Raw genomic sequence first — 26,841 nt, forward strand, 5'->3', positions numbered from 1 at the left:
TGCGAGAATGGCGAGGTCACGTCACCAAGATTCTAAAAAGGCTATTTGATTAGTATTCAGTGCATAAAAGTTATCTATTTTTTTTAAGAATAGGTAGTGGCCCTGGTTGTCTGTTCATTGATCCTTGAACTCTTTGTTTCTGGATAAGACAATGCTCATCTGTCAAAATTTGCAGTCGAATGTCCTCTGATATGCGTTCAGAAACTGGTAATTTGTGAGTTTTATGTTTTTTGGTTTAGGAATCAATTTCCTGAAGGATGGCAGAATGCCACCTATGCCCCAACCATCTATAAATCACCAACACTCTAGATATGGTGAGGGTGAGTATATCAAGCAAGGGAGATGAAAATGCCATCCCATCAGATATTCTGTGCGTATCCTTGGACATATATTGTCCATTTCCTTGGTGAAAATCTGCAGAAGCCTGGCAGTGGGTGTTTTCAGACATTCCTCAGGATGTGTTTACTCTGTGGGCTATGTAGTATTTATCCATGCCAGTCAAACATACAGAAAACGGGGGTGTAGAAGTGTTCTCAGTGGGGGGGGGGTGGGTCTGGGGGATGGTCCTGCTATAGTCAGGGGCACTTAGGGAAAAACTGTATGTATGGCAGACGCGTTGCATAAATTGTTCCCTGTCTAGACTTGGGGGGTGGTAGTTGAGCCTGGGGGCCTAAGGGTCTATGACTGTCTTTTGCATTAATGTACGGCTTTCAGAAACTGAGCTGGTATGTAAGTTTTTACAAATGTTCAAGCTTAAAACATGGTTTTATTGTCTCTTCATATACAGTGATTATCCTCAATTTTCTTGTCCTGTCAGTGTATTTGTTTGGGTCAGCTTGACTTTTGTACATGAAATTCAGTGATGTAATAACAGTAATTCTGTTTCATCTAAAGTATGACCTTAAAACCTGACTGAACATTTGCAATTCAAAGTTCCATTTGGTGCCTGTCATGCTTTGAATGGAGAATTTACTGTAATTTTTTTCTTAGATTTCAGGTTCGTTCTCCTACGTTTTTTCAGAAGAGTCGAGACCAGCACTGGTACATCTCTCAGTTGGAGGCAGCACAAACTAGCTATGTTCAACAAATAAACAACCTGAAGGAAGTAAGTAGTGCTAGTTTGTGGCTTTGTTAGACTGACTTCTGTTCAATGATCCTGCTGGAAAACCAGCATTCGATCAGCACTTGCAGCCAATGGCTGAAGTGTTGATCAGTGTATTTTGAGGCAGGGGGAAGACCCCTGCATCCCTATCTCTTATGTGGCTGCAGGGATTTGTCAGTTTATTCTGTTCAACCTGCTGGTTAAACGAGAAATAAACAATTATCTTTGTATACTGTGCTTAGCTGACATAGAACAAGCATGTAGACAGTGAGGTCTGAAAAGTCCTAACTCTTGTTCTATTATGGTAGCTGGGAATCTTCACCAGGTGCAGGTGTAGTCAATTTTAATCCCAAAGATTGCCCTGTTCCTTCAGTTCTGGCCTTCCTACAAAAACAGGTCTTGACCAGAACCTAGCTCTTAGCGGTCTGAAAGGGCAAGTTTTGATCATATCCGTACATTTCCAAAGGCCACTGGATTCTCACTCATATCAGCCCCCTTTGCAGCTCCTTGTGATTTCCTGGAACCTTGGTTTTGTCTGCTTTGCAGATACCCCACTTTCAACCCATTAGAAATATTCCCTTAGAAATTTTTGGCAGCAAAATAGTCTTTCTGGTGGCCATCACATTTGTCAGGTTTTCTCTGAACTAGCGGCTCTTTCCTGTAAAGAGCCCTTTCTCATTCTTCACAATGACAAGGTTTGATTCCGCAGTAAACCATCCTTTCTTCAAAAGGGGGTTAAGAATTCCATTTCTTTTTTTTTTTTTTTTTTTTTTTGCATTGGGTACTTTTTTATTACAAAAAAAAATGTTTTAATTCTACAGTAGACAGAACAAAAACGGGAGCCCTACACAGGCGACCGCTGTTTAACTGTGAAGAAAAAGATAAAGTTACAGTAAATGTCTCTAGTGGCACCGCCAAGGTTCCAGGCCATAAATCGAAACATTCCATTCCATTTGTTTAATGTTGCGATGGGGAAACATACTGTATGTTGATTCTGAAGACAACCATGGATCCCATATTTTCCTAAACTTTAAGCATTCCATTTTAATGAAGGCATTGTTCTGCTCCTAAGCACCCAAAAGAATTTTCTGTGCATTGCCTGGATCTTGTCAAGGCCGTTAGAGTGTACCTTAACGTTACTACTTCCATCAGACATATTACCCAGTTTTGTCCTTTCTTCAGGCACTTGCAAAGTGCAGCCCGCTTCAAAATCCATCATTACACGATGGATAAGATTTGATTGCTAGAGCCCATAAAACCTCTAAAACAAGAGGTTGAGTTCTTACAGAACCATACTGGGGCTATGCTGATCTGTAATATTTGCTATGGGCACTATATCCTGTGTTTAACACTCACCTTGGTACGTGGTGCAATGAGTAACTTAGCTGTTGGGTGCTATACAAGTCCAGGGCCATGGTTGATTCCTATGGCATCCAGGCACTGAAGACTCCTTTGGGGTTTGCTCACTGTGACCAGCAGAGCCTGAACCCTGGAGGGGACCAGCAACTTGGACAAGGTAAGACAGGGTTTCCCTGTAGCATTTAAATACCAATTCCTGGCTATACATGTCTTTTTGGATTATTACCTGAATATGTAGCAGACACCACGCTATATCCTTATCCTACCAGAAATGCCAAAGTGCTAAACACACAAGCAGTCTGTTTGAGGCATTTACTGTGATTTGGTGAGCTAGATTTGATCACAGCCAAGAAAACCTTTATAAGACTCCTAATGGCAGGAAATTTCTGGGCCTGTTGATATCCGCTTGTTACCTGTGTCATTTGCTGCTCTCATTGATAGTCTTGTAGCTGCCTCTGCAAATTGCCAATGGCTCTGCAATCACGCAGGTACAGCTAAATAGGATGAAAATCAGTCACCGCTCAAGGAACCCCTACCAACCCCTGGAGGATCCCTGGGGTTCCACCAAACCCTTGTTGAAAATGGCTGCTCTTGACAAGACCAGGATATCTCTGGACGTGCAGGCTCTGGATTCCAGCTCTGTGGTTGGGGAAGCAGATGCCTGTGCGAAGGGCTGAGTCCTTGTCGGTGCATTGCATTTGGTGAACAGAGTAGTCTTGTCTCCCAACTAAGTTTCTGGAGCTCTAAGCAATTTGGTTTCACTGCACCGTTGGCCATCCAGATTGCAGGGTCACCTGATGAGGATCTAGTTGCACAATCAATCAGCATGGACCCAGAACATATGAGCCTTGCCCTCCTTTTCACATTCTAGATGTGGATAATTGGAAATCTGGCTGCCTCAACTGTCAGGAGCTGTATCCAGGGGATTGGCCACTTCGCCCTGAACTGTTTCAGGACCTGTGTCATAAGTGGGGGAATGCTAGATGGGGACCTCATGGCCTCCAGGTTCAACAACAGACTAGGCAGGTTTATCCCAAAATGCAGATATCCTCTGACAGAAGCAGTGGATGATTTGGGACTCTGTGGGATCAGAAAAATTTGATCTATGCCTTTCCTCCTATAAAACTCCTGTGTCGATTCTGCAGGATCAAGATGGATTTCATTCTAGTGATACCCATAGCTCTGAGCTGGCCCAGGCAGATGTGGTACCTGATCAAATTTCTGGCAGACACTTGTGGTCTCTTCCAGATCGTACTAACTGCCTATCTCAAGGACTCATCTACTATCCTGCTGCACATTTGCTGACTTTGCTGCCGTGACTGTTTAAGCCCAGGTTTTGAGAGGCAGGGGTTTCTCTGAATCAGTAATTTCCAGTCTGTTAAAACACTAGGAAATCTACATTTTGTATTGTCTGCCATCGCACATCGAAGGCTTACTGTGCTTGGTGTGAGGAAAGAAAATTCCTTACCAGAAAACTTCAGGGAATGACTCCTGACCTTTTTGCAATTTAGGTGTGAATCCGTGTTTGGCCTTGAGTACTAGCGGGGGACAAAGCTTGGACTTTTGTGATCTTTTTACGGAAAGTGCTAGCTATCCATTTTTGTTTAAAATTTTTGCACAGGATGTTTTTCAAGTGACCTGTATGTCTGTCTGTCCTGGTAGCCTTATCCTGTAAACAACTTATATGGTCCTACACAAGAACACCTAAGGTGGTTTCAGCCTTTCACCTCTCCCAGGGTGTTGATTTTCTGTCCAGCTCTAGTGCATTAGATAAAAATTTCACTTCAGTACCTGGATGTAGCTCGTGCAGTGTGGGTTTAACTCTTGCCATTTCTTCCAGTAAAAACGATTATTTTTTTTTTTTAATTCCCTGAATAGTCCCTGTAATAGGGTAGTGAAGGGGTGGTTTATACCTGGCTGACCAATGGCTTTTTCCCGAGTCATCTTCTAGGACAGCTCACTTGAGAGATAGGGCTCCTCCCAGGAAACACCCGCTCCACCTTTTTTTCCCCTTTATAGGCGTCCTCTCTCCCATTGGCCCCCAGTTTTAGTGTTTCCTCCGGCCAGGAAGGAGCTACGCCCGTTTTTTATTTTTTATCTGGGCTCTCTGGCGGAGTACAGAGGGTCCCTGGCTGGGGCCCCCCCCCTTCCTCCAAGCAAGGCAGGGGCCTTGTGAGGGGGGGGGACCTTTCAGCCAGTTTCACTAGGGATGCCCGTTGTGGGGTGGGGGCGTCGGCCCCAGATGGTCCCAGCAGGGCTCTCCAGGGGGGTAGAGCCCGCTCCGCCGACCGAGGCATTGGTGCCTTTCCCTGGGGGTTTCAGGTAAGTCTTACCTGCTCCTGGATCCCGGCAGCATGGCCAGGAGGCTCGGCTGCGGTGGGTCTGGACGCTGCGATCGCGTCACTTCCGGGCGCCGGGTGTCGTCACTTCCGGCGCAGGAGCAGGGAACGGCCGCCGCCATCTTGGAAATGGGCGGCGGGCCGTGGAAGGAACCCGTGCCACGGCCGCTTCTCCACCGGCGGCCGTGAGAGGGGGGTCGGCGAGGGGGGATCGCAGGGGGGGGGGCGGAGCCCACCAGCCCCTGAAAAACCGTCGCACCGAGGCAGAGTCTGCGGCGGCATGGAGGCAGATCTGTCAGGAGCGGGGGAGGCCTGCAGTAAGGTAAGGGCCTTTGTTTGGCAACTTTCTTTTGTTTTTACCCCCCTCCTCCCCCCACCCCCTCCCCCCCCCCTCCCCGGGATGATTGGGTACCCCCCACGCACACACAGCCCCCCTCTCCCCCCCCCCCCCCCCCAGGCCCACAGCTGGAGCTTTCACAGTGGCACAGGGGGGGAGGCGTTGCTGTTACAGACGCATGAACGCGTGTATCTCCTTGTCCCCAGATGGGCCCACAGGAGGAGGATAGAGGGGAGAAAGAAGCTCCTTGTGAGCAGAAAAAGAAGTGTGCCACTTGTAGGAAGAAACTGGCGAGCTCCTGGAGGAAGCAGCTCTGCCAGGGGTGCATAGACAAGCTCATCAAGAAGGAGTCTGGATCTCTTTTTAAAGACTTCCTACAGAATATGACACAAGAGATGTCCAAGACATTTCAAAGCTTCAGAGAACAGAAGCCGGGACCGGCCCAGGATGAGCCCCAACCGGGCACTTCTGGCACCCAAGGGGGGAAAAAGAGGAAGCTGGTAGCGCCGGTAAGGGACTGGGAGGACGAACAGTCGGACACCTCAGACTCGGAGGAGGGTGAGATTGAGGCTCAGGGCCCAAAGGCAGACAGGTTCCTTTTTCAGGTGGAAGACACGGAGGACCTGTTAAAGGTGATCTATGAGACCCTGGATCTGGAGGAAGAACAGCAGGACCTCTCCCTCCACGACCAACTGTACGCAGGGCTACAGGCAAAAAGCAGCCGTACATTCCCAGTACACCCTGCCCTATGGTCCACGATCAGGAGAGAATGGGAAGAGCCAGAGAAGAAGGCTTTCCTTCCCAAGAACCTCAAGAGACGTTTCCCCTTTAAGGAGGAAGATGCCTCGGTTTGGGAGACTTGCCCAAAGCCAGACGCCCCTCTCTCGAGGATCTCGAAGGACACGGATCTGTCCTTTGAAGACGGTGGGTCCCTAAAAGACCCGATGGATCGGAAAGCGGACGCCTTCCTGAAGAGGGCATGGGAAGCGTCCGCAGTGAATTTTAAACCTGCAGTGGCAACGACCTGTGTGTCCAGAACCCTGGATGTGTGGTTGGGGCAGCTCCGTTCGCATCTGGAACAAGGCACTCCGGGGGAAGAGATTCTGAAGTCCCTTCCGGTGCTGGAGAAAGTGGTAGCCTTCATCGCGGACGCATCAGCAGAAACCATCAGACTCTCTGCTAGATCTACAGCGCTCATAAACACGGCAAGGAGGGCTATCTGGCTGAAATCGTGGCAGGGGGATCTGGCCTCCAAATCTAAACTCTGTGGACTGCCGTTTGAAGGTAAACTCCTTTTCGGCCCGGAGCTGAATTCAGTCCTGGAAAGGTCGGCCGACAGGAAAAAGAGCTTCCCGGTCCCCAGGAGGCAGGTTGGACGGAAGGGGTTTCGCCCATCCAGGCGATACGCGTCAAGGGAAGCTAGGTTCCAAACCCAGCGCCCAGGCTGGGGCGCAAGAAGAGGCAGGAACGAGCCGAGAGGCAGGGGAGGTTTCCTTTTCAACCCCGGCCAGAATAGACCCAAAACCCAGCCGAAGTGACTGGAGAGGCCAGGTGGGAGCGAGACTGGGGCGCTTCCACGCACAATGGCTAAGGATAACCCAGAACACCTACATTCTGGAGGCCATCCACAGGGGGTACAGAATAGAGTTCATAAGGGCCCCCCCTCAGAGATTCTTTGCAACACCCCTGCCAAAGGACAGGGCTATGGCGGATGCGCTGGTGGACCTCCTACAAAATATGCTCAGTCAGAACGTTATCTGCCAGTTGAGAGAAGAGGAAAGGGGAAGTGGATTCTTCTCCCATTTCTTTCTAAGGAAAAAACCGTCAGGTACTTACAGGATGATATTGAATCTGCGGAAGGTGAACGAGTTCGTGAGGCCCAGCAAATTCCGTATGGAATCCATATACACGGTGAAGGAACTCCTTTCACCTGGGGTGTTCATGGCCTCGATAGATCTGCAAGACGCATACCTACATGTCCCGATAAGAGAAGATTCCAGGAGATTCCTGAGGTTTGCGCTGGAAGGAGAAAAGGGTCCGGTGCTGTTTCAGTTCAACACACTCCCCTTCGGCCTGTCGTCGGCCCTGAGGATATTCACCAAGATTTTAGCAGAGCCTTTAAGAGTTTTGAGACTGGAAGGGATAAACATTATCCCCTATTTGGACGACCTGCTTTTATTTGCGGACACAGAGGGAGGCCTGAGATCGCACATCGAACGTACGATATCTTTTCTGGAAAGTTTGGGGTGGCTTATCAACAAGGAGAAGTCACAGCTAACCCCCTCCAAGAGGATTACGTACTTGGGGTACGTCCTGGACTCCGCACAGGCCCGATCGTACCTAACATCAGAAAAAGCCCTCAACCTGCGGCAGGACACAAGGGCCCTCCGGAGGATGTCGACCTGCACGGTCAGGACCGCGATGAGAATAATCGGGCGGATGACAGCGGCAATACCAGGGGTGCAATGGGCGCAACTTCACTCCAGGGTGCTGCAAAATCACACCCTTTCCCACTGGGACGGCAGCCGAGCAGGTCTGAGTTCCAGGATCCGCATCACGCACGAAGTGAAGGAATCGCTAAGGTGGTGGGGAAGCAGCCTCACCTTGGAACGAGGAAGAAGTTGGAGGCTGGCCAACCCACTGCGGATCACCACGGATGCAAGCATGACTGGTTGGGGCGCCCATATGGAAGACGGCCTGGCCCAGGGCACGTGGAGTGCAGTAGACTCCAGCAGGTCGTCAAATTACAGGGAGCTGTTGGCAGTTTTCAAGGCACTTACGACCTTTCAGGAAAAGATAAGGGGGAGAGGTGTCCAGATTCTCTCCGACAATACCACTGCAGTGGCGTATTTGAACAGGCAGGGAGGCACAAGGTCCCCAAGGCTGATGGAGTTGGCCGGATCCCTCCTGAGCTGGGCGGAGGAAAACCTGGAGTTCATCACGGCAGTACATCTGAAAGGGGACCTGAACCAGTTGGCGGATCAGCTGAGCCGAAGAGAGGTCGTCCAGACAGAATGGTGCCTCAGCCAGTCAGCGTTCGATCAGATTTGCGCCAGGTGGGGCTCCCCCTCTATCGATCTATTTGCCAACGGCCAGAACACAAAGCGGGAAAGGTACTTCTGCCTGCAGAAGGACCCCAAAAGCGAGGGGATAGATGCGCTAGCCCAGCAGTGGGAAGGAGACCTCCTTTATGCCTTCCCTCCATTCAGACTACTGCCGAAGGTGATTCAGAAGATCCGGGTGTCTCAAGCCAAAGTTATTCTGATCACGCCATTCTGGCCCAAGAGATCTTGGTTCTCCCGGTTGAAGGAGCTCAGTTTAGCAGACCCTTGGATGATACCACCCACACGCGATTTACTCAACCAAGGGAGGGTGATGCATCCTCATCCAGAAAGGCTGTCCTTAGCGGCGTGGCTTCTGAGCGGGACAGGCTAGCGGAAAAGGGGCTCTCGGCAAGAGTGGTCGCCACCCTTTTGGATGGCCGGAAGAGGTCGACGAATGCCTTGTACGACAAGGTCTGGAAGAAGTTTTCCGCCTGGAAGGTCAGAAACGAAGCACCGGGCACGCCCATTTTGCATACAGTTCTTGAATTCCTTCAAGCCGGGGCGGATAAGAGTCTGGCCGCCAATACCCTCAAAGTACAGGTAGCGGCTCTGTCGAACTTTCTCGAGCTGAGGTTGGCGGCAGACCCATTAGTAATCAGATTCCTGAGGGCTATCTCCAGGCGCCGTGCCCCGTCCTTGCCAAAACTTCCAACATGGGACCTGGGCACAGTCCTGAAGAGCTTTCAGCGGGGGCCTTTCGAACCGCTGGATGAATGTTCGCTCAGATCTTTGACTCTTAAAACCATCCTCCTCACGGCACTAGTTTCTGCCCGCAGGGTCAGCGAGTTGCATGCCCTTTCAGTGATCGAGCCGTACTGCACCATCTTATTGGATAGAATCATCCTCCGCACGGACGCGGCCTTCCTACCTAAGGTCGCGTCGCACTTCCATAGATCTCAGGAAATAGTAATACCTTCCCTGGAGGCCGATCCGGGCAGCGCGGAGGACTGTAGCAGGTTAGACGTAAGACGGTGTTTGATCACGTACATCGAACGCACAAAGACATGGAGACACTCGTCCCGGCTTTTCGTCCTATTCCAGGGACCAAGGAAGGGGGACGGTGCCTCCAAGGGCACCATCGCCAGATGGATCAGGGAGGCAGTTTCGGAAGGTTACAAGTCGGCAGGCCTGTCACCACCGCCCGGCCTAAAAGCCCACTCCACAAGGGCCACTGCGGCCTCCTGGGCGGAAAAAGGGGGGCCTCCCCCGGACAGATCTGCAGAGCCGTGACGTGGTCCAGTTTCGCCACTTTCACTAAGCATTACAGGCTGGATCTGATCGGCAGCAAGGATTAGGCATTTGGCAGGAAGGTCCTACAAGCAGGGTGCCCGCCCTAATGTACGTATTTCTATTCTACTCCTCTCAAGTGAGCTGTCCTAGAAGATGACTCGGGAAAACGCAGTTATTTACCTGTTAACTGTATTTCCAGGAATCTTCTAGGACAGCGTAACTCCCCCCCGATTACTGTTTGATCACACAATTATGTGCAGGTATGTTGCGAACCTATGGGGGATATCTTTATTACTGGTTTTCTTCTTTGTTTTTCTCCTAGGCCTTCGGTCATATTCTTATACTGGGGGCCAATGGGAGAGAGGACGCCTATAAAGGGGAAAAAAAGGTGGAGCGGGTGTTTCCTGGGAGGAGCCCTATCTCTCAAGTGAGCTGTCCTAGAAGATTCCTGGAAATACAGTTAACAGGTAAATAACTGCGTTTTTGTTTGCGAGTGCTCAATTCCTCCTAGAAGCGAAATTTTAACCCAATTATGTCTGAACAGCACTTTCTTGTATCCATAAATGAACAAATTGATTTTACGGCAAGTGAACCCCTGGAGAATCCCTGGGGTTCCACCAAACTGTGCTTCATGGAAATGTTTTTCCTTGGTGATTTCAGGCAAGATTCACAGGCACTGCTGCTTTTGCTGGTCTCTATGTAACAGCCTAGCTTTGGAGGCTTTTCCTGAACCCACTGGAATGCGACCTTCATGCGTTGGGTTCTGCAGTGTGATGTTTTCGTGACCAGAATGCACGGTTAGCCTCAGAGCACTTTCCAGGTACAGAATCGTAGTACAATCCCCAGGTGTGACCCAGTCTCTGTAGGGTCACTTTGTGTAAGGCTGAAACGCCAGGAGCTACTTTACTGTTTGCACAATTAGGCAACTTCTTGCCACCAATGTTTTTACTGGACATCATCTCTTGGGGGAAGCAGTGCGTGCTCCACACTTATTTCCATTATTCAGCCTGGAGGAAGCACCTTCCTCCTATTGTTCTTGATTCACCGTGTGGATCTTCAGGCTCTGGTCTGCTTTCACTTAAACACAGAGCCAGACCAAAGAACCAGACCAAAGAAAGAAGCTGCCATCGATATCTCATTGCCGAGAACAACAACCGATGCCAGGATGTGGGCGGGCAGCTATGTTTCAGGGGCCCTGCATCTTTGTCAAGTCTGTCCAATGGGAAGAAAGGTTGGATTATGTTAGTTTAACAATATGGGCGGCAAAAAGGAATGACAATAGGATGGAAGCAGCGCAAAATGCGGGGGGAAATGGATTTGCCATTGCTTTTGGTTGTTGTATGTGTTTTGTACAATGCTTCTGTGTGACATCCTACTCGAAGTTATTTCCTTTTCGTTGTTACAACATATGGATAAATGGTGTCTATTGTTTCTCTCTATTTCTTTCTGCTATGGATTGTGTTTTGTATTGCATCCTGTTGTTTTTGTACCAATGTTGTATTGTCTGTTTGGTCAATAAAGCACTCCATTGATGTAGAAAAAAAAAAAAAAAACTACTATAGGTAAAGGAAATTAAAAAAAAAAAAAAAAAAGATATTATATACCGGTATGTACATAGATGAATTTAATTTGATGCTACTCGATGGTATTGGTTGTATATATACATACGAAATAAAATATATTCGAATGTTTATAATTTATTTATGAGAATTTGTCTTGAAATGGCAGGTTTTATTGAATTTGACTTGTGAAAGCGAATGGAAGTAGAGCCCTTTGGGAGAAAAAGTATTTAATATGAAAATCCAGAAACTTTCACGTCTGCAAATTTTTTCTGAAATCTCCCAGCAAAAAGCAGTCACTGGGGATGGATTTAATTATTTAAACTCTGAGCCCTTTGGTGGATTTGTTGTGCTCGAGGGTAAAGTGTCTTGGGACACTATGATTTATACAGTATATCTGTGCTCAATAAAGACTATGTTCACCGAATCTTACTCTCTGACTACGAATGGTATGGCCGACATAAAGAATGCCATACGGGCAAATCAGGCAGTATACAAAGGCAATGGAACATGTAAAAAATGTTTTGGTGGCATACTCTTTTCCGTTTATGATCGTAAAATGTTTTCTGGCAATGATTAACAAAAGGACACATTTTGCATAGTCTGTTTTTACATTGGTGCGTACCCTCTAGGTTAAATAAAGAAAAAAATTGCTGGCGGAAATCATGTTCTTGATATTTGGGTCTCTCACAAACAAATTGTAGTCTGGGAGGGAATAACATAATTTAATTTATAATATTTAGGTAAAATGTTTTAATGTCATTGGGTAATATTACCCATTGTTTTTTTTTAACCTGCAGAAGAAATTTGTATTGAATAGGATATTTAACTGAAATGTGAGTTAATCATTTCCAATTTGGACAGGGGCTGTGAGACACTAAATTTAAAAAAAAAACACCCACATGGTTAAAAAGAAGGGGAACTCCATAAACTGGGTACCAAATGTACCACTCACTAAAGTAAAAATATAAAGTGTGGCTTCATGGCCAAGACACAGCATGGACAAAAAGGGGTAGATACAGAGCAATCTGCCAAAAGGGCCATATATCTGAGCCTCTGGGTCTTAGATTCGAAAACATCTTTATTAAATAACCAAAATCTGTACAAAAAATATCAAATAAACCACACCATAAACAAAAAGACAATGTTGCCTTAGTACCAAATAGCATGTCTAAAGCTTAACACGCACACTCATACAGCCTACATTATCAAGGCATTAAACTCTGTAATAGAGACTTTATGTATCCTTCACCTAAAGGTGTCTTATCGGTGAGACTGTAAGACCATGGTGACCCATCGTCCGTTAAATGAGCCAGAGGTGAATAACCACAATGCTGTAATAGCTCTGGGCAACCAAAATACAATAAAGCTCACTGAAGCTTAACAAGAAGCATAACAGGATCACTGGGTGTAAATCAAGCATACACTGCCTTAAAGTGGCACATAATTGTGAAGTGGAAGAAAAATGATAAATGGTTTTCAAAATTTTTTTAAAAATAAACATCTGAAAAGTGTGGCGTGCATTTGTATTCGGCCCCATTTACTCTGATACCCCTAACTAAAATCTAGTGGAACCAATTGTCTTCAGAAGTCACCTAATTAGTAAGTAGTCCACCTGTGTGTAAGCTAACCACTTGCTCTCCTGAGCATTTACCCCCTGCAGCACCATAACGCAAAAAATGGCCTAGTCAGGAAGGACCAGGCCATTTTTTTTGCATTACGGCACTGCGTTACTTTAACTGACAATTGCATGGTCATGCAACGCTGCACCCAAATTTTGAGCTTTCTTTCGTTGGTATTTGATCACCTGTGTGTTTATTTTTTGTGCTATTAAAAAAAAAAAAAATCTGACAATTTTGAGGAAAAAAAAAACATATTTTTGACTTTTTGCTATTAAACATGTCCAGTAAAAAAAATTTAAAAAATTAAATTTCATCCTAAATTTACACCAAAATGTATTCTGCTACATGTCTTTGCTAAAATAAAATTTGGTTTACGTGAAAGTAAGAGCGTTTACAAATGGCGGTATATATACTGGGATTTTTTATTTTTACTAGTAATGGTGGCAGTCAGCGACTTATAGCGGGACTGCGGCGGACGTTATGATGCTGGAGGGAACTGATTTGGTGTCACTGGCATCCCCAGCGACACCAATACAGTGATCAGTGTTGAAAAAAAAAAAAAAGCAATGACACTTTACTAATGGCACTGGGCAGGAAGGGGTTAACATGAGGGGCAATCAAAAGGGTTAACTGTGTGCAGGGATTGTTTTACTAGGGGGCAATGTTAGCGTGCTGTAATCACACTGCTGTGGATGGCTGGTGCTGTGCAGCCATCCAAAGAACTGTTGGTAAACAAAACAGTCCTCCTCACCGTCAGAGATCTTCAGAAATCACCGGGCGGCGGCGAGTAATTGCCAGGCAGGACCCGGTGATTGACAGCCGCGAACAGCGGTGCTCGTATGGCGCGTGTACATGCCCCCTACCCGGAAATGCAGAATCACTGTGTGTGTGTGTGTGTGTGTATGTATGTATGTATATATATGTATGTATATATATGTATGTGTGTATATATGTATGTGTATATATATGTATGTGTATATGTATGTATGTATATATATATATATATATATATATATATATATATATATATATATATATATAATGTGTGTATCTGATTTTTCCGCACCAGTACTGCCCTGTAGCAGTATTTCTTCTATAGGGCGGATGGGAAGCGGTTAAGCTCCGTATAAATACAGCTGTGCTGTGACGCCCTCAGAGGTTTGCTAGAGAACATTGGTGAACAAACAGCATCATTAAGGCCAAGGAACACACCAGGCAGGTCAGGGATAAAGTTGTGGAGAGGTTTAAAGCCGGGTTAGGCTATAAAAAAAACAATATCCCAAACTTTGAACATCTCACAGAGCACTGTTCAATCCATCATCCAAAAATGGAAAGAGTATGGCACAACCTACCAAGACATGGCCATCCACCTAAACTGACAGGCCGGGCAAAGAGAGTAATAATCAGAGAAGCAGCCGAAACGCTCATAGTAACTCTGGAAGAGTTGCAGAGATCCACAGCTCAGGCGGGAGAATCGTTCCACAGGACAACTATTAGTTGTGTACTCCACAAATCTGGCCTTTATGGAAGAGTGGCAAGAAAAAAGCCATTGTTGCAAGAAAGCCATAAGAAGTTCCATTTGCAGTTTGTGAGAAGCCATGTGGGGGACACCGCAAACATGTGAAAGAAAGTGCTTTGGTCAGATGAGACCAAAATTGTACTTTTTGGCCTAAGAGCAAAACGCTATGTGTGGCAGTAAACTAACACTGCACATCACCCTGAATACATCATCCCCACTGTGAAATATGGTGGTGGCAGCAATCTTAGAAGAAAAACTGTTAGAGTCTGTAAAAGACTTGAGACTGGGGCGGAGGTTCACCTTCCAGCAGGACAACGACCCTAAACATACAGCCAGAGCTACAATGGAATGGTTTAGATCAGCAATGGGCAAACTACGGCCCGCGGGCCATATACGGCCCGGCAGACCTTTTAATCCGGCCCGCAGCCAGGGCAGGCAAACATGGGCTGTCAGCCAGGGCTGTCAGGATGTGTGTAGGCGGGGCAGCGTGACGAACGTGAGAGGAGCTAGGCTCCTCTCACAGTCCGCCCTGAAGACCGGAACGGCGCGGGAACACGGCGAGAGGAACGCGCGGAGCAAAGGTAAGTGAATTGACACGGGGGACTTGGCTTACTACTTGGGGGGGAATAGTACTGTGAGGGATGAAATACTGTAGGGGGGTTGAATTACTATATGGGGGTTGAATTACTATATGGGGGATGAATTACTATATGGGGGATGAATTACTATGGGGGATTAATTACTATGCTTACTATGGGGGAATATTACTATACTTACTATGGATGACACATACACATCATTCATCTACTCTTGGTCCGGCCCCTGGGTCCAATATATGAACCCATTGCGGCCCTCAAGTCAAAAAGTTTGCCCACCCCTGGTTTAGATCAAAGCATATTCATGTGTTAGAATGGCCCAGTCAAAGTCCAGACCTAAATCCAATTGAAATTCTCTAGCGAGACTTGAAAATTGCTGTTCAAACGCTCTCTATCCAAGTTGATAGACCTTGAGCTATTTTGCAAAGAAGAATGGACAAAAATGTCACTCTCTAGATGTGCAAAGCTGGCAGAGACATCCCCAAAAAGACTTGCAGCTGGAATTGCAGTGAAAGTTGGTTCTACAAAGTATTGACTCAGGGGAGCTGAATACAAATGCACGCCACACTTTTCATGTATTTATTTGTAAAAAATTTTGAAAACCATTTATTTTTTTCCTTCCATTTCACAACTATGTGCCACTTTGTGTTGGTCTATCACATAAAATCTCAATAAAACACATTTACGGTTTTGGTTGTAACATGACAAAATGAGTAAAATTTCAAGGGGTATGAATACTTTTTTAAGGCACTGTAAGTCATCACAACTATTAAATCTATTGGATATCGGATCATTCAGGAAGCATATAGTTGGGCTTAGAATGTAGTAGCAGCAAATCTTGGATACAAATGAGCCAATATACTATACTGAGCAAACAATCCTGTAAGCGGAGGGAGAGCTGGACACCGTATCTATGCAAATAAGTATCTCTCACAGCCCCCTAGATAGATAACAGTAAACAGCTCAAAGTGACAGAGGCATCATGTATATCAAATGGAACAGTTCTCTGCATCGCCAGATCTTCCACAGCAGGCTCATAAGGTGTTTGAAACCACAGCAGCATAAGGCTCTATGCACACTAGCATTTTTTTTTCCGTGTGATGACAGGACTCAGTAGAGAAGAATAAGATACAGGTAACCAGAGGTTTCCTCAAAGGGGCTGGCTGGAAGGAACTGCCTTTTTACAGGAAATCTTCCACCTCCTTGGTATGGTGCCTGGATCTGAAAATAAGTACTACTCTCGGGGTTTAGGGAAGGATGCCCATAGTGTATTAGGTTATCAAAAGAACTTTATTGTAATCATTCAAGGTATCCAAATCGCGATAGGTAGTTAAAATAGCATCCAGGTATAGTATGAACTAACCCTGTGCTTATTAAAGGTGGCCGCCGGGCCTCCACATGGCTCTGGCGGCGTAGCGTCACGACGTCCGGGCTCCTCACATGTTACGTGCGCACGCACATCAGAGGAATGGAACCCATGATGCGATAGCGAACTTATGTGCGTGTAATGGCGCATGCGCGTGCGATCACGGGCCATTTCACTGGAGCTCAAAGGTGCCTGGCGGTCAATATATCAGACAGAAAGATCGCACTAGCAGTATTTACACAGCGATACTGCTAATAATCATGCGGCAATGCGCAAATACAACCGTATGAGCATATGCAAATAGTAACATCATAAATAGAAATTAATAAGTTAAAAACGACAAAAAGTTCCTTGGTTAACAAAAAACAAACCAACATATTAAGATAAAAGGCAACAAATAAGACAATAGAACCTAATAAAAGGTATTAAATGAAATACAGAATAATAATAAAATAAATAAATATATATATATATATATATATAAAAAGAGATCAAGAAAATAAATAAATTGGAAATAGTCACTTAAGTGACATAATTGTGGTCAACGCCGAGAGACATAAAAATATAACCAGTAATAATGAACCTCTCGGATAAGAGAGATACGAACATAATAACATACCTGTTAATAGTGCTAAAATTGTATAAAACACTAATGAAAAATTAGCTGTTGGCGATAAAGCAATTTAAGTCCAACTCGACATTAAGACCCGCGGGGTATAGTATGTCAAGCTCAAAAATGTGTTTAGTCTCCAGCTGTGAGACTGCTCTTGTTTTGTGTGTTCCCCTCCAATGGGGGTTAACCATGTTAATACCAACAAACTTGAGTGTTGAGGGGTCCCTATTATTATGATGTCATCTGTAATGTAATGACAAGGAATGATCCTTGTAGCCCTTCTTGATATTGGCAATATGCTCCCTGAGGCGGTCCCTCAGCCTCCTTGTTGTTCGGCCAACATATTGCCTAGAGCATGGACATTCTAGCAAATATACCACAAATTTGCTGTTACAGCAAATAAATTGATCTATCTCATATGTCTTGTTGGTCTGTTTGGAACAATATGTGTCAATCTTTCTCTTTCTCTACCCATTAGCTTTACATGCAATGCACTTATCGCAAGGGTAAAAACCCTTCATATTGAATAAAGGCAAGGGTCTATCAGGGGAATCGATAATATTAGGAGATATTTTATCCCTTAAAGTAGATGGTCTACGGAAAATAATTTCAGGTCTTTCTGGAAGAATTCTCATAAGGACTGGGTCCGCTCTAAGTATGCCCCAATTTTTCTTTATATGTTGTACCGATCTAAATTGTGCAACTTTATGGTTGGTATCAAGGAGATCTTCACGTTTCAAATTAGCAATAGAAGATATTGTATTTTCAAGAATTTCAGTTCTGTAACCTTTTTCAAGGAATCTTTCTCTTAAAACATTGGCCTGTGTTAGAAAATCATCCCTATTGGTGCAATTCCTCCTGAGTCTGAGAAACTGCCCCTTAGGGATGTTAGCGAGCCAATTGGGATGGTGGCAGCTATCAAGGGGAATATAGCTGTTACGGTCAGAGGACTTGAAATAAGATTTGGTAGTGATTCTTCCATTTGACATTTATTAGAGTTAGATCCAAAAAATTTACTTCTGAACCGCTTTAGCTATATGTAAAATAAATATTGTTGCTATTAAAATTCAATGTAATAAAAAAATTCGTAAGAGACTGTTCGGTACCCTCCCACAGTAGGAAAACATCATCGATGTATCTCTTGTAGAATAACAGTTACGGCCAGTCACTAGAGTAAATAATCTCTTCCTCCCAATATGCCATAAACAGATTGGCGAGGCTGGGGGCAAATTTTGCCCCAACGCCACGCCATTGATTTGCAAATAGTACTTGCTATTAAACCACATATAAATCCTATTCATAGCAAATTCCAACAGTTTCATAATAAAATCAATATGTGTGGTGGTTAAAGGACTCTGTTGGTCTAAGGTAGAAGTCCGCAGCTCTCATACCTTCTTTGTGATCGATATTGCTATATAAAGCTTCTACGTCTGCTGTTACTAGTATAGTAGGAGTGGTGACAACCCCTTTGATGGCATTAAGGACCTGTTTTGTGTCTTTTAAGTACGAAGGAGTTAGGCTTACCAGTGGTTGAAGATAGTGATCAATGTATGCTCCAATTTTAGATTAAAGGGAGTTAATCCCGTTCACTATGGGTAGGTCCTTATTGCCATCAAAGGGGTTGTCACCACTCCTTCTACTATACTAGTAACAGCAGACGTAGAAGCTTTATATAGCACTATCGATCACAAAGAAGGTATGAGAGCTGCGGACTTTTACCTTAGGCAACAGAGTCCTTTAACCACCACACATATTGATTTTATTATGAAACTGTTGGAATTTGCTATGAATAGGATTTATATGTGGTTTAATAGCAAGTACTATTTGTGGCCACCATTAATATCCACAGGGTTAGTTCATACTATACCTGGATGCTATTTTAACTACCTATCACGATTTGGATACTTTGAATGTTTACAATAAAGTTCTTTTGAGACCTACTACACTATGGGCATCCTTCCCTAAACTCCCTGAGAGGAGTACTTATTTTCAGATCCAGGCACCATACCAAGGGGTGGAAGATTTCCTGTAAACAGGCAGTTCCTTCCAGCCAGCCCCTTTGAGGAAACCTCTGGTTACCTGTATCTTATTCTTCTCTACTGAGTCCTGCCATCACACGGAAGGGAGGATTACCTAAGCTGTCCAGACCTCTAACCAGACCCCAGATGAGGGATTTTATACAACGCTCTTACCCTATTTATTTCTGGTGAGTGCGCATTTCTGTCAATTGCTAAGGAGCTCCACCAGTACCTAGTAGTTTCACTTTTTCACAAGTCATAGACTTTATGGACGTTGTCTTGAATTTTATATGATTTTAGCGCTGCACTAATCTATATTATTTGTTCTACCATATAATCAAAGGTCATAAAGCGCATGTGTCCCCTTGATTGCTCACGTAGACGTTACCTGTTCTAGCAATTCGCTTCCCTACACAGGTGCACACAGGAAAGCTAAATTCTGAGCTCATTCAAGGTTACTTATTTTAACCAAAGGAATGTGATAAAGGACAAGGAACAGAGAAAGATAAACAAAGCAACAATTTGAGTATAAACAAACAAGGTATAGTGAACCCTTGAGATGAAAAAAAGCTGCTAGCAGTAAAGGTGACCAACCCAACATAGAAAATAAAAAAACAGAATGTGCAGTGCTAAAAATGCTACATGTAAATTGTATGTAGCAATTCACAATCACAAGATACAAGTGAATCATATGATACCATTAAGAACCGTAAGGTATACAATGTTAGTAGTAATAACATACATCAAAAAGCACCAAAAGTGAAGAAGTGCAAAGTGACTAATATATAATAAAGTCCATTGACTGCTGAACAAAGATCAGTGACAACAATCCAGTGGTGACACCTCTTCTGTGGTACCTTCACCCTTATGCACTCACCAGAAATCTGGCAAACATATGCCCAAAATGATATGATCTGTGATGGCCTCCTTTACTCCTTCCTCACAATGGACTCCAACCCAAGTGACCAAGATGCACCTTAATAAAAAAAGCTCTCACACGGAGCTTTCAATTTGGAGCTTTCCCACACAGTTTTGTCTTTGCACTACAATATGCCCTCATTCTTCTGGGTTTATTACAATTCAAAAGAAAGCAGAAAGCAGTGCTGACATTTTCACATCAAAGTAACACGCTTCATGGAGGAGTGCCCAGACTGGAAAGAGGACTCTTTCAAGTTGTTTCTCTGGAGCAGAGTTATACATGGGACTCCATTGTCAGCCTGTATTGTTCAGAAAAAATGTGTACACATCACCTTGCATTGTACTTGGCTATGTAAATGAGGTCTGCAGAGGACACCAGTTAAAGGGACCATACCCTTGGATCTGACCAGTAAAGGAAAATGATGCTCGAGGAGAAAGGATCCCATTTAAAGGGGGCACATGCTCTTTATGACTATTCATTGTATGGGGGTCATGTACTTAAAGTGTTTCTAAAGATTTAAGTTTTTTTTTACTTTCATGCAAAAAAGGTAATAAACCTTCAGTGTGCAGCTCCCCCTTATTCTCACCTGAGCCTGATCCAGCATGTATGAGAGCAGAGGCTCTCCCACGGGTCTCGCTCTCCTCTTTCGTTGAGGCACAGCAGTGGAGGCTGAGGTAAGGCCTGTCCTAGGACATTGAGAAAGCTTTTTCTTTTCTGCAACAGAGGTACAATAATTAAATATTGGTACATATGGAAACTCTGTATAAAGACGGTAATGTACAATAAAGGAAAATCACATGGTTCTAAACAAAAGAGCAAAACTCTGATTAGTAAATTTTCTGATGCATATTATCTAATCTAGCTATTAAACATATTCTTCAAACATGGTCACTGAGCCCCTCAATGGATCAAATAGGACAGCATATTTGTCCATGTGCTTGAGTCAATGCAGGCTAATTTGTTTGCTTTCAATATGCGCCACCATGAGACTATGTATTTAAGTGTTTTTTTTTTTAATATTTAAATTATGCTCCTTACATGCCTGTCACTTTCTGAATTTTCATTTACATTGGTGTTCTCTGATTATGTGTCCATCTGCTGTTGGATTTCAGAGACTTGCAATAGAACTTTCAAGAAACCAGAAATCCAGAGGTATATCCCCTCCAGACACTCATCTCAGCCCCCAAAATGATGAAAGCCCAGAATCCAGGATTACAAAGACAGATGTGAACATTGAGAACATTCCTTCTTTACCTACTCCTAGAGAAGCCGAAGAGGATGAGGACAAAATTCTTCATGACGTGTTTAATGTGAGCTTCCTCCTATTCAGTTTTACTTGCGGTCTCTTCTGTTTCGAATGTAGTCCCTTTTTGTATTAAATCTGAAATATATTTCCTTTAAATGGTTAAAGGATATATGGAGGGTTATTTAATAGAACTGGATAGTGCAAAATCTGGTGCAAGTCTGCATAGTGACCAATCAGCTTCCAGGTTTTATTGCCAAAACTTAATTGAACAAGCTGAAGTTAGAAGTTGATTGGCTACCATGCAAATGTGTACCAGATTCTGAGTGCACCAGTTTTTTTTAAATCTTCTGTATGTGTCCAAAATGTGACCCTTTTCCTTTTTACAACCATTCAGGGTTTCATGGAGTCGTACAATACTATAGCACATCTCTGACATTAATTTTTTTTTTTTCATGACCACTATAGACCAGTTTTCCATTACTGCAGGGCCAGGGCTGTGGGTGGAGGGAAATGTTTGCATACTGAAAGACTTCATTATTCTACTTTTTGCCCCATTTCGAACAGCTGTGGGCAGAAGGGGAGGCTAATTGATACCCCTTTAGGTGGGTATGGAAAGACTAAAGGCAGCAGGTGTCCACAAGTACTAAGTGTAGACTGTATGACCTTTTAGTCCAACTGAGGAAGTGTATAAGGTAGGGTAAATAACTTTGCATAATGCTGCTACATTGAAATTTACTGTATATGTAAAAATGCAGGCTGTAACATGCTGTATCTTTTTGATTTTGCATTTACATACGCTTAAGATATCCTGGCCTTGCCATATATATCAGATGCCATTTAGCATTTTGATTTTATTTTTTCTCAATCCTTTGACATTTTCTAGGATATTTGCAAACTAGGTGTAATTTGACCAAATCTTTATCATTAATATGTTTGCATGCCTGTAAAGTGGCACAAATATTGCCTTGGTGGAACACCAAAGAGAAGTCCAGAAACAAGTGAGGACTATGCATCAAAAAGGCCTGTTCAGATTCCCAAAGGAGGTGAGAGCTCTGTGCACAAGCTTTGAGTGTCTTCCTCACACGCAGGCAAAAGCTTTAGCAGAAACGCGCAAGCCTTTTTACTTTGTGTTCACCCTAGAGCTAACAAAAACTTTTGCCTGTTTCGAGTTGCTGGTTATTCGTTTCAACTAAAACAAGTGAGGACTGGCTTCCCCATGACCCACTGTTTAGGTAGGACACTCTTGCATACTGGATTTTGCTGTATGTAGTGCAATGCACCTGCACAGAGCAGGGTTTTATAAAGTCTCTTTTTTGGCCTTTTTGATTCTAGTTACACCCCCTTCTTAATGGTACAGCTATTGATAATGCAACATTCAGTTTGATATATGTATTGAATATATGATTCTGCACAGGCATTAAAGTGGTTCTAAAGGCTTTTTACCTTCATGCATTGTATGCATGAAGGTAAAAAACATTCAGTGTGCAACAGTTTTCCTTAAACCAGAATATGTTTGCCATTTTGAAGAGATCTGCATTCAAGCTTGCTCCAGGCTGAAATTCCTATTTCAAATAAAACCTTAAAGGAATTTTTCTAGCTAATCTACTGGTTCTTGTGGTTTTTTTCTCTTGAAATAGGATTTTTTAAGAACAATTCCAGGCATGACCTTGTTATACATAGTTTCATTGATCCAGCTTGGACCATAACATAACATACTTGCCCAATTCTACTGGAAGCTGAAAATCACTGAAGCAGGCACTGCAACCTCAGTGATCTCCATTTGCTTCCTGGTCCCATGCCAAGCAGCTGCTCTACTGCTTTGTGAACACAGGAGGTCGGCCACTCTGCACTGGAACCATTCAGAAAAAATTTGCATTTTCTGAAAGAATGGAAAGCATTCTCTGGATGTAGTGAAGAGGCGGGGCAGTGATTTCACTCCACCTTGTCCAATCAGAGAACACTGACTTCCTGTATTCACAATGCAAGAGAGCAGCTTTGAACGGGACTTGGAAGCAAGTGGAGATCGGTGTCTACTTCAGCGATTTCCAGTGGCATCGGCCAGGTCTGTCATTATTCCTGGAATTATGATTTATTACAGGTACTTATATAGTGCCATCAATTTACACAGTGCTTTTACATATATATTGTACATTCACATCAGTCCCTAGCTCTCAAGGGGCATACAATCTAAAGTCCCTAACCTAAATTCATACATACACATACTTGGGGCAGTTTAGACAGGATCCAATTAACCTACCAGCATGTCTTTGGAGAGTGGGAGGAAACCGGAGTACCCAGAGGAAATCCACGCAGGCACAGGGAGAACATGCAAACTCCAGGCAGGAGGTGCCCTGGTTGAGGTTCGAACCAACAACCCTAGTACTGCCAGGCGGAAGTGCTAACCATTTAGCCACTGTGCTGGAATGTATTCTTTAAAGTGGTTGAACAAGGTTTTTTACCTTAGTCCATTTTCTCCATTAAGGTAAAAAAACCTTTTGTTTTCAGCTACCCCCAGCCCCTCCCCAAATACTAAACTCGATCTTGATCCAGTGCTTTGCCCAAGAGCAGTCTCTCTCTTTCTCAACATGGAAACAACAATGGGAGCCATTGCTGTCAATCGCAGACTGAGGAGGGAGCAGGGGGCAGAGCCAAGCTGCGCTGTGTGCTTCAATGGGCACACAGAGCCTGGTTTGAGATCAAGCCCACACGAGTGCCCCCCATAGCAAGTGGCTTGCTATGAGGGCATTCAGAAGGGGGGAGGAGCCAGGAGCATCCATGGGAGACCCCGGAACAGGACGGTGAGGGCTGTTATGTGCAAAACCATTGCACAGAGCAGGTAGGTATGACACGTTTATTATTTTAAAAGCATTCCTTTACAGTCACCAAGTGTGTTATGTTTGTGTGACTTTGCTGGTGTCATGATATATAGAGCAGCATATATAGAGCAACCCAATGCATTCACTGCATGTCTTGTGTCAGCAGCAGGATCTCTCCGATGGAGACTTGGATGCTGACTTGGCTGGGGATGATGAAGTGAACCATTTGGAGGGCAGCTGTTCCTCTGCCAGCTCCACAGCCACCAGCAATACCGAAGAAAATGACATTGACGAAGAGACTATGTAAGTAGAGAGCCTAGATTTTAAAGAGCTGTGTTTATACATCTGTGATAGACAAAGTCATGAATCCGGATAGGCCGTTTTAGGAGCCAGCAGTGAGATTTTGGAGGAGAGAATTACTGGGATTTATTTACTTAAAGTGCACCTGTGCCCATACTATGGAGATTGAATGTAAACTGAGCTGCACTTTTTCAGCTTAGTGAATATTCCAAAGAAGACTGCGAGCAGACAGGTTTATTTTATTGTACAAGAGCATGCCTGCTCACAGTCAATAAATCTAGGACTTTATTTCTATTTTAACTTGAGAAACTGGCACCTCCTGGCCTCCATACAGACATAAGATGCTCCCAAACCCTCGCCCTGCTGAGAGCCTGATGGCGGTGTGGCGAGAGAGAGGTCACCCAGACTGCTAAGTGGCATGGCCATGGCCTGGATAGGAGTGTCACTCAATCCAGACAGTGGTCCACTATTTAGTGATGCCTGTTTTGGAGTGTCCAGTGATCCTGATTGTCTGACTTACCACCTGTAAGCAGTGAAGTCATACAAGTTTTTCTTTCTGCTCCCTGCTCTCCCTCCTATATTTTCTTATTTATATTTTACATTAAAAATTAGAAGGCTGAAAGACTGCTGAGCCACTGCCAGAAGTGGGTAGCATTGAGGCTGACCTGATGAGAGAAGAACTTGAACTAGAGAAGCTACAATTTCTGGGGAATTGTGTGAAGTGTTCTTGCCTGCACCAGTAGTCTACAACTGGAGTGGGCGGAGTAACTGGGTGGAGTGGCTTGAGTAACTGTTGTGTGGCTGGAGTAACTGTGAAAAGGTTGGACTGGGCAGAGTAACTTTATGGAGTGGGTTAAAAACTCATGCAACTCACTCTACAGCAAGGGTAGAGAAGAGCAGCTAAAAACAAACTGCTCCAACTTGTTCACTTCACTGGCGGTTGCCATTTTCAAACGGTTGTAGTTTAATAATTATAAATCCTACACCGAAGAGCTTTTATATTGTGAGAATCACAAGACCCAAACCTACATTTTGATGCATAGTATGTCTCTGAAATATTAAAAATGAAGCACAGTCGCAGTTTAGAAATTGGCCTTCAAATTTCAGTTGTCTAGAGTGGAGTTTCAATGAATGTCAATGGGCGGCGTGTGTTGCAAACAAATGGTCATATTGTGAAAACTATCAGGACTATGGCTTAGCCGTGGACATTTTTAGTGGCAGCAGGGATAGCTGAACGGTTTGATATAAGATTTTTGTAGGTGGGCTTGAAAATGAGGGAGTGGTGGCAGTTTAGAAATCATGTCCTGATTTTTCAGCTCCCACTCTAGCTTTTGTCAGCTCACACTCTAGTTTTGAACATTCCCCCATTCATTCCTATGGGACCAATTTCACCACAAAAACGCCGATATTTTGTAAACCATTTGGCAAAACGTTCCACAAAGTAATAGCACACCAATCGGGAACAATCTGCACGTTTCGGTATATTACGGTCTATGTAGTGTAAAAACTGTGGGAGGAGTTAGGGTGGTAAATATGGCTATAATAATAAGAATATATATGTGAGATAACAGTAAGTGGTCTTGCCATGCAAGAACACTTAATGAATTCAGTGTTTCTGCTGATACATTGCTTCACAGTTCCCACAGATAAAAAAATGTCAGTGAGCTTGCTTTAAAGTTCTTTTATGGCTTGTTAGAATATGTAGTTACTAAACCCATCAATTTCACTGATTCGTTATCGGTTACATTCAAGGCATGCCATGATTGGTATCTGTCATGGCTGCTTGTGCTTCCAAACAAACTGTCAAGCCATCAAATGGCTGGTGTCATAACTGATCACGGGTGTAGCACCATGGGAACTGCAGATGAAACAGACTAAGATGGCTACCTCCTTAGCTGTGAAGGATAGGAGGGTTTAGTTCCACTTTAAATGTCCATGGCCTATGCAGAGGCTCACTACTAGAGAAACCATTTCACATTAGACATTTGCATTTTATCTGATTGCTGTTACTGTGTCTGTTCACAATTAGGTCTGGGGAAAACGACGTGGAGTATGGCAGTAACATGGATTTAGAAGAAGGAGAATTGATGGAAGATGTAGCTGGCGCAGCTGGAGCCTCAGGTACGAATTGAAACAAACAGGCAATGTTATAAAAAAATTCTTAGCAAGAGGAGTCCCTTTTGCCAACGCACACTACAGACTGTTCCAATTTCAGCTTTGTAAACGCACCAGCATGTGCCTTTTCATCACCTGAGAGTACTGTACTGATCAATTGGATCCACACAGAGTTCCCACTTCTGCACAACAGCTCCTACGGGGCTTTGTGTTTTTCCTCATTGTATAGTTAGCTGACTATAAATAGGTTTTCAGGACATGTCTGCCCCTTTTCTGAGTATTGTTTGCTGTACAAAAGCATTAATCAGTAGGCAGCCAATTCCCAGCTTCCTCTTTACTTGTAAACTCTAAAATATGTAATGTGTTTCTTTTTTGTTTGCTTGTGTGTGTGTAAAAGCTATTTATTGTTCATACACATATTCTTAAATCTTAACAGGCAAGTATTTTACAGATGACAACCTTGATATTCTAAAATACTTTATCTAGGGATCAGAGATAATTTTTTTTTGTATTCCCCATCACCTTGATGCTATGAGTGTGCTGTATATGAGCCACTTGCCTACTGGGCACTTATACAGTGAGGAACATAAGTATTTGAACACCCTGCGATTTTGCAAGTTCTCCCACTTAGAAATCATGGAGGGGTCTGAAATTCACATTGTAGGTGCATTCCCACTCAGA

The 26,841-nt window shown here is 44.1% G+C and overlaps 1 protein-coding gene across 4 annotated transcripts in view; it reads left to right on the plus strand.

Moving 5' to 3' along the window:
• TRIM37 (tripartite motif containing 37) overlaps positions 1-26,841 on the plus strand; it is a 208,325-nt gene that overhangs the window by 101,117 nt on the left and 80,367 nt on the right. For 3 of the 4 annotated variants that reach the window (XM_089679183.1, XM_089679179.1, XM_089679180.1), the window contains exons 14-17: positions 991-1,105; positions 20,796-20,993; positions 23,909-24,048; positions 26,075-26,166. In XM_089679183.1, coding sequence (XP_089535309.1) covers positions 991-1,105; positions 20,796-20,993; positions 23,909-24,048; positions 26,075-26,166 — 545 coding nt within the window. The remainder of the gene's footprint in view (positions 1-990; positions 1,106-20,795; positions 20,994-23,908; positions 24,049-26,074; positions 26,167-26,841) is intronic. The other variant, XM_089679181.1, reaches the window with a different exon arrangement.

This window comes from Staurois parvus, unplaced genomic scaffold (assembly GCF_062004578.1).
Source record: "Staurois parvus isolate SC_StPar_1 unplaced genomic scaffold, SC_StPar_1.0 ptg000220l, whole genome shotgun sequence".
Classification (NCBI taxonomy): Eukaryota; Metazoa; Chordata; class Amphibia; order Anura; family Ranidae; genus Staurois; species Staurois parvus.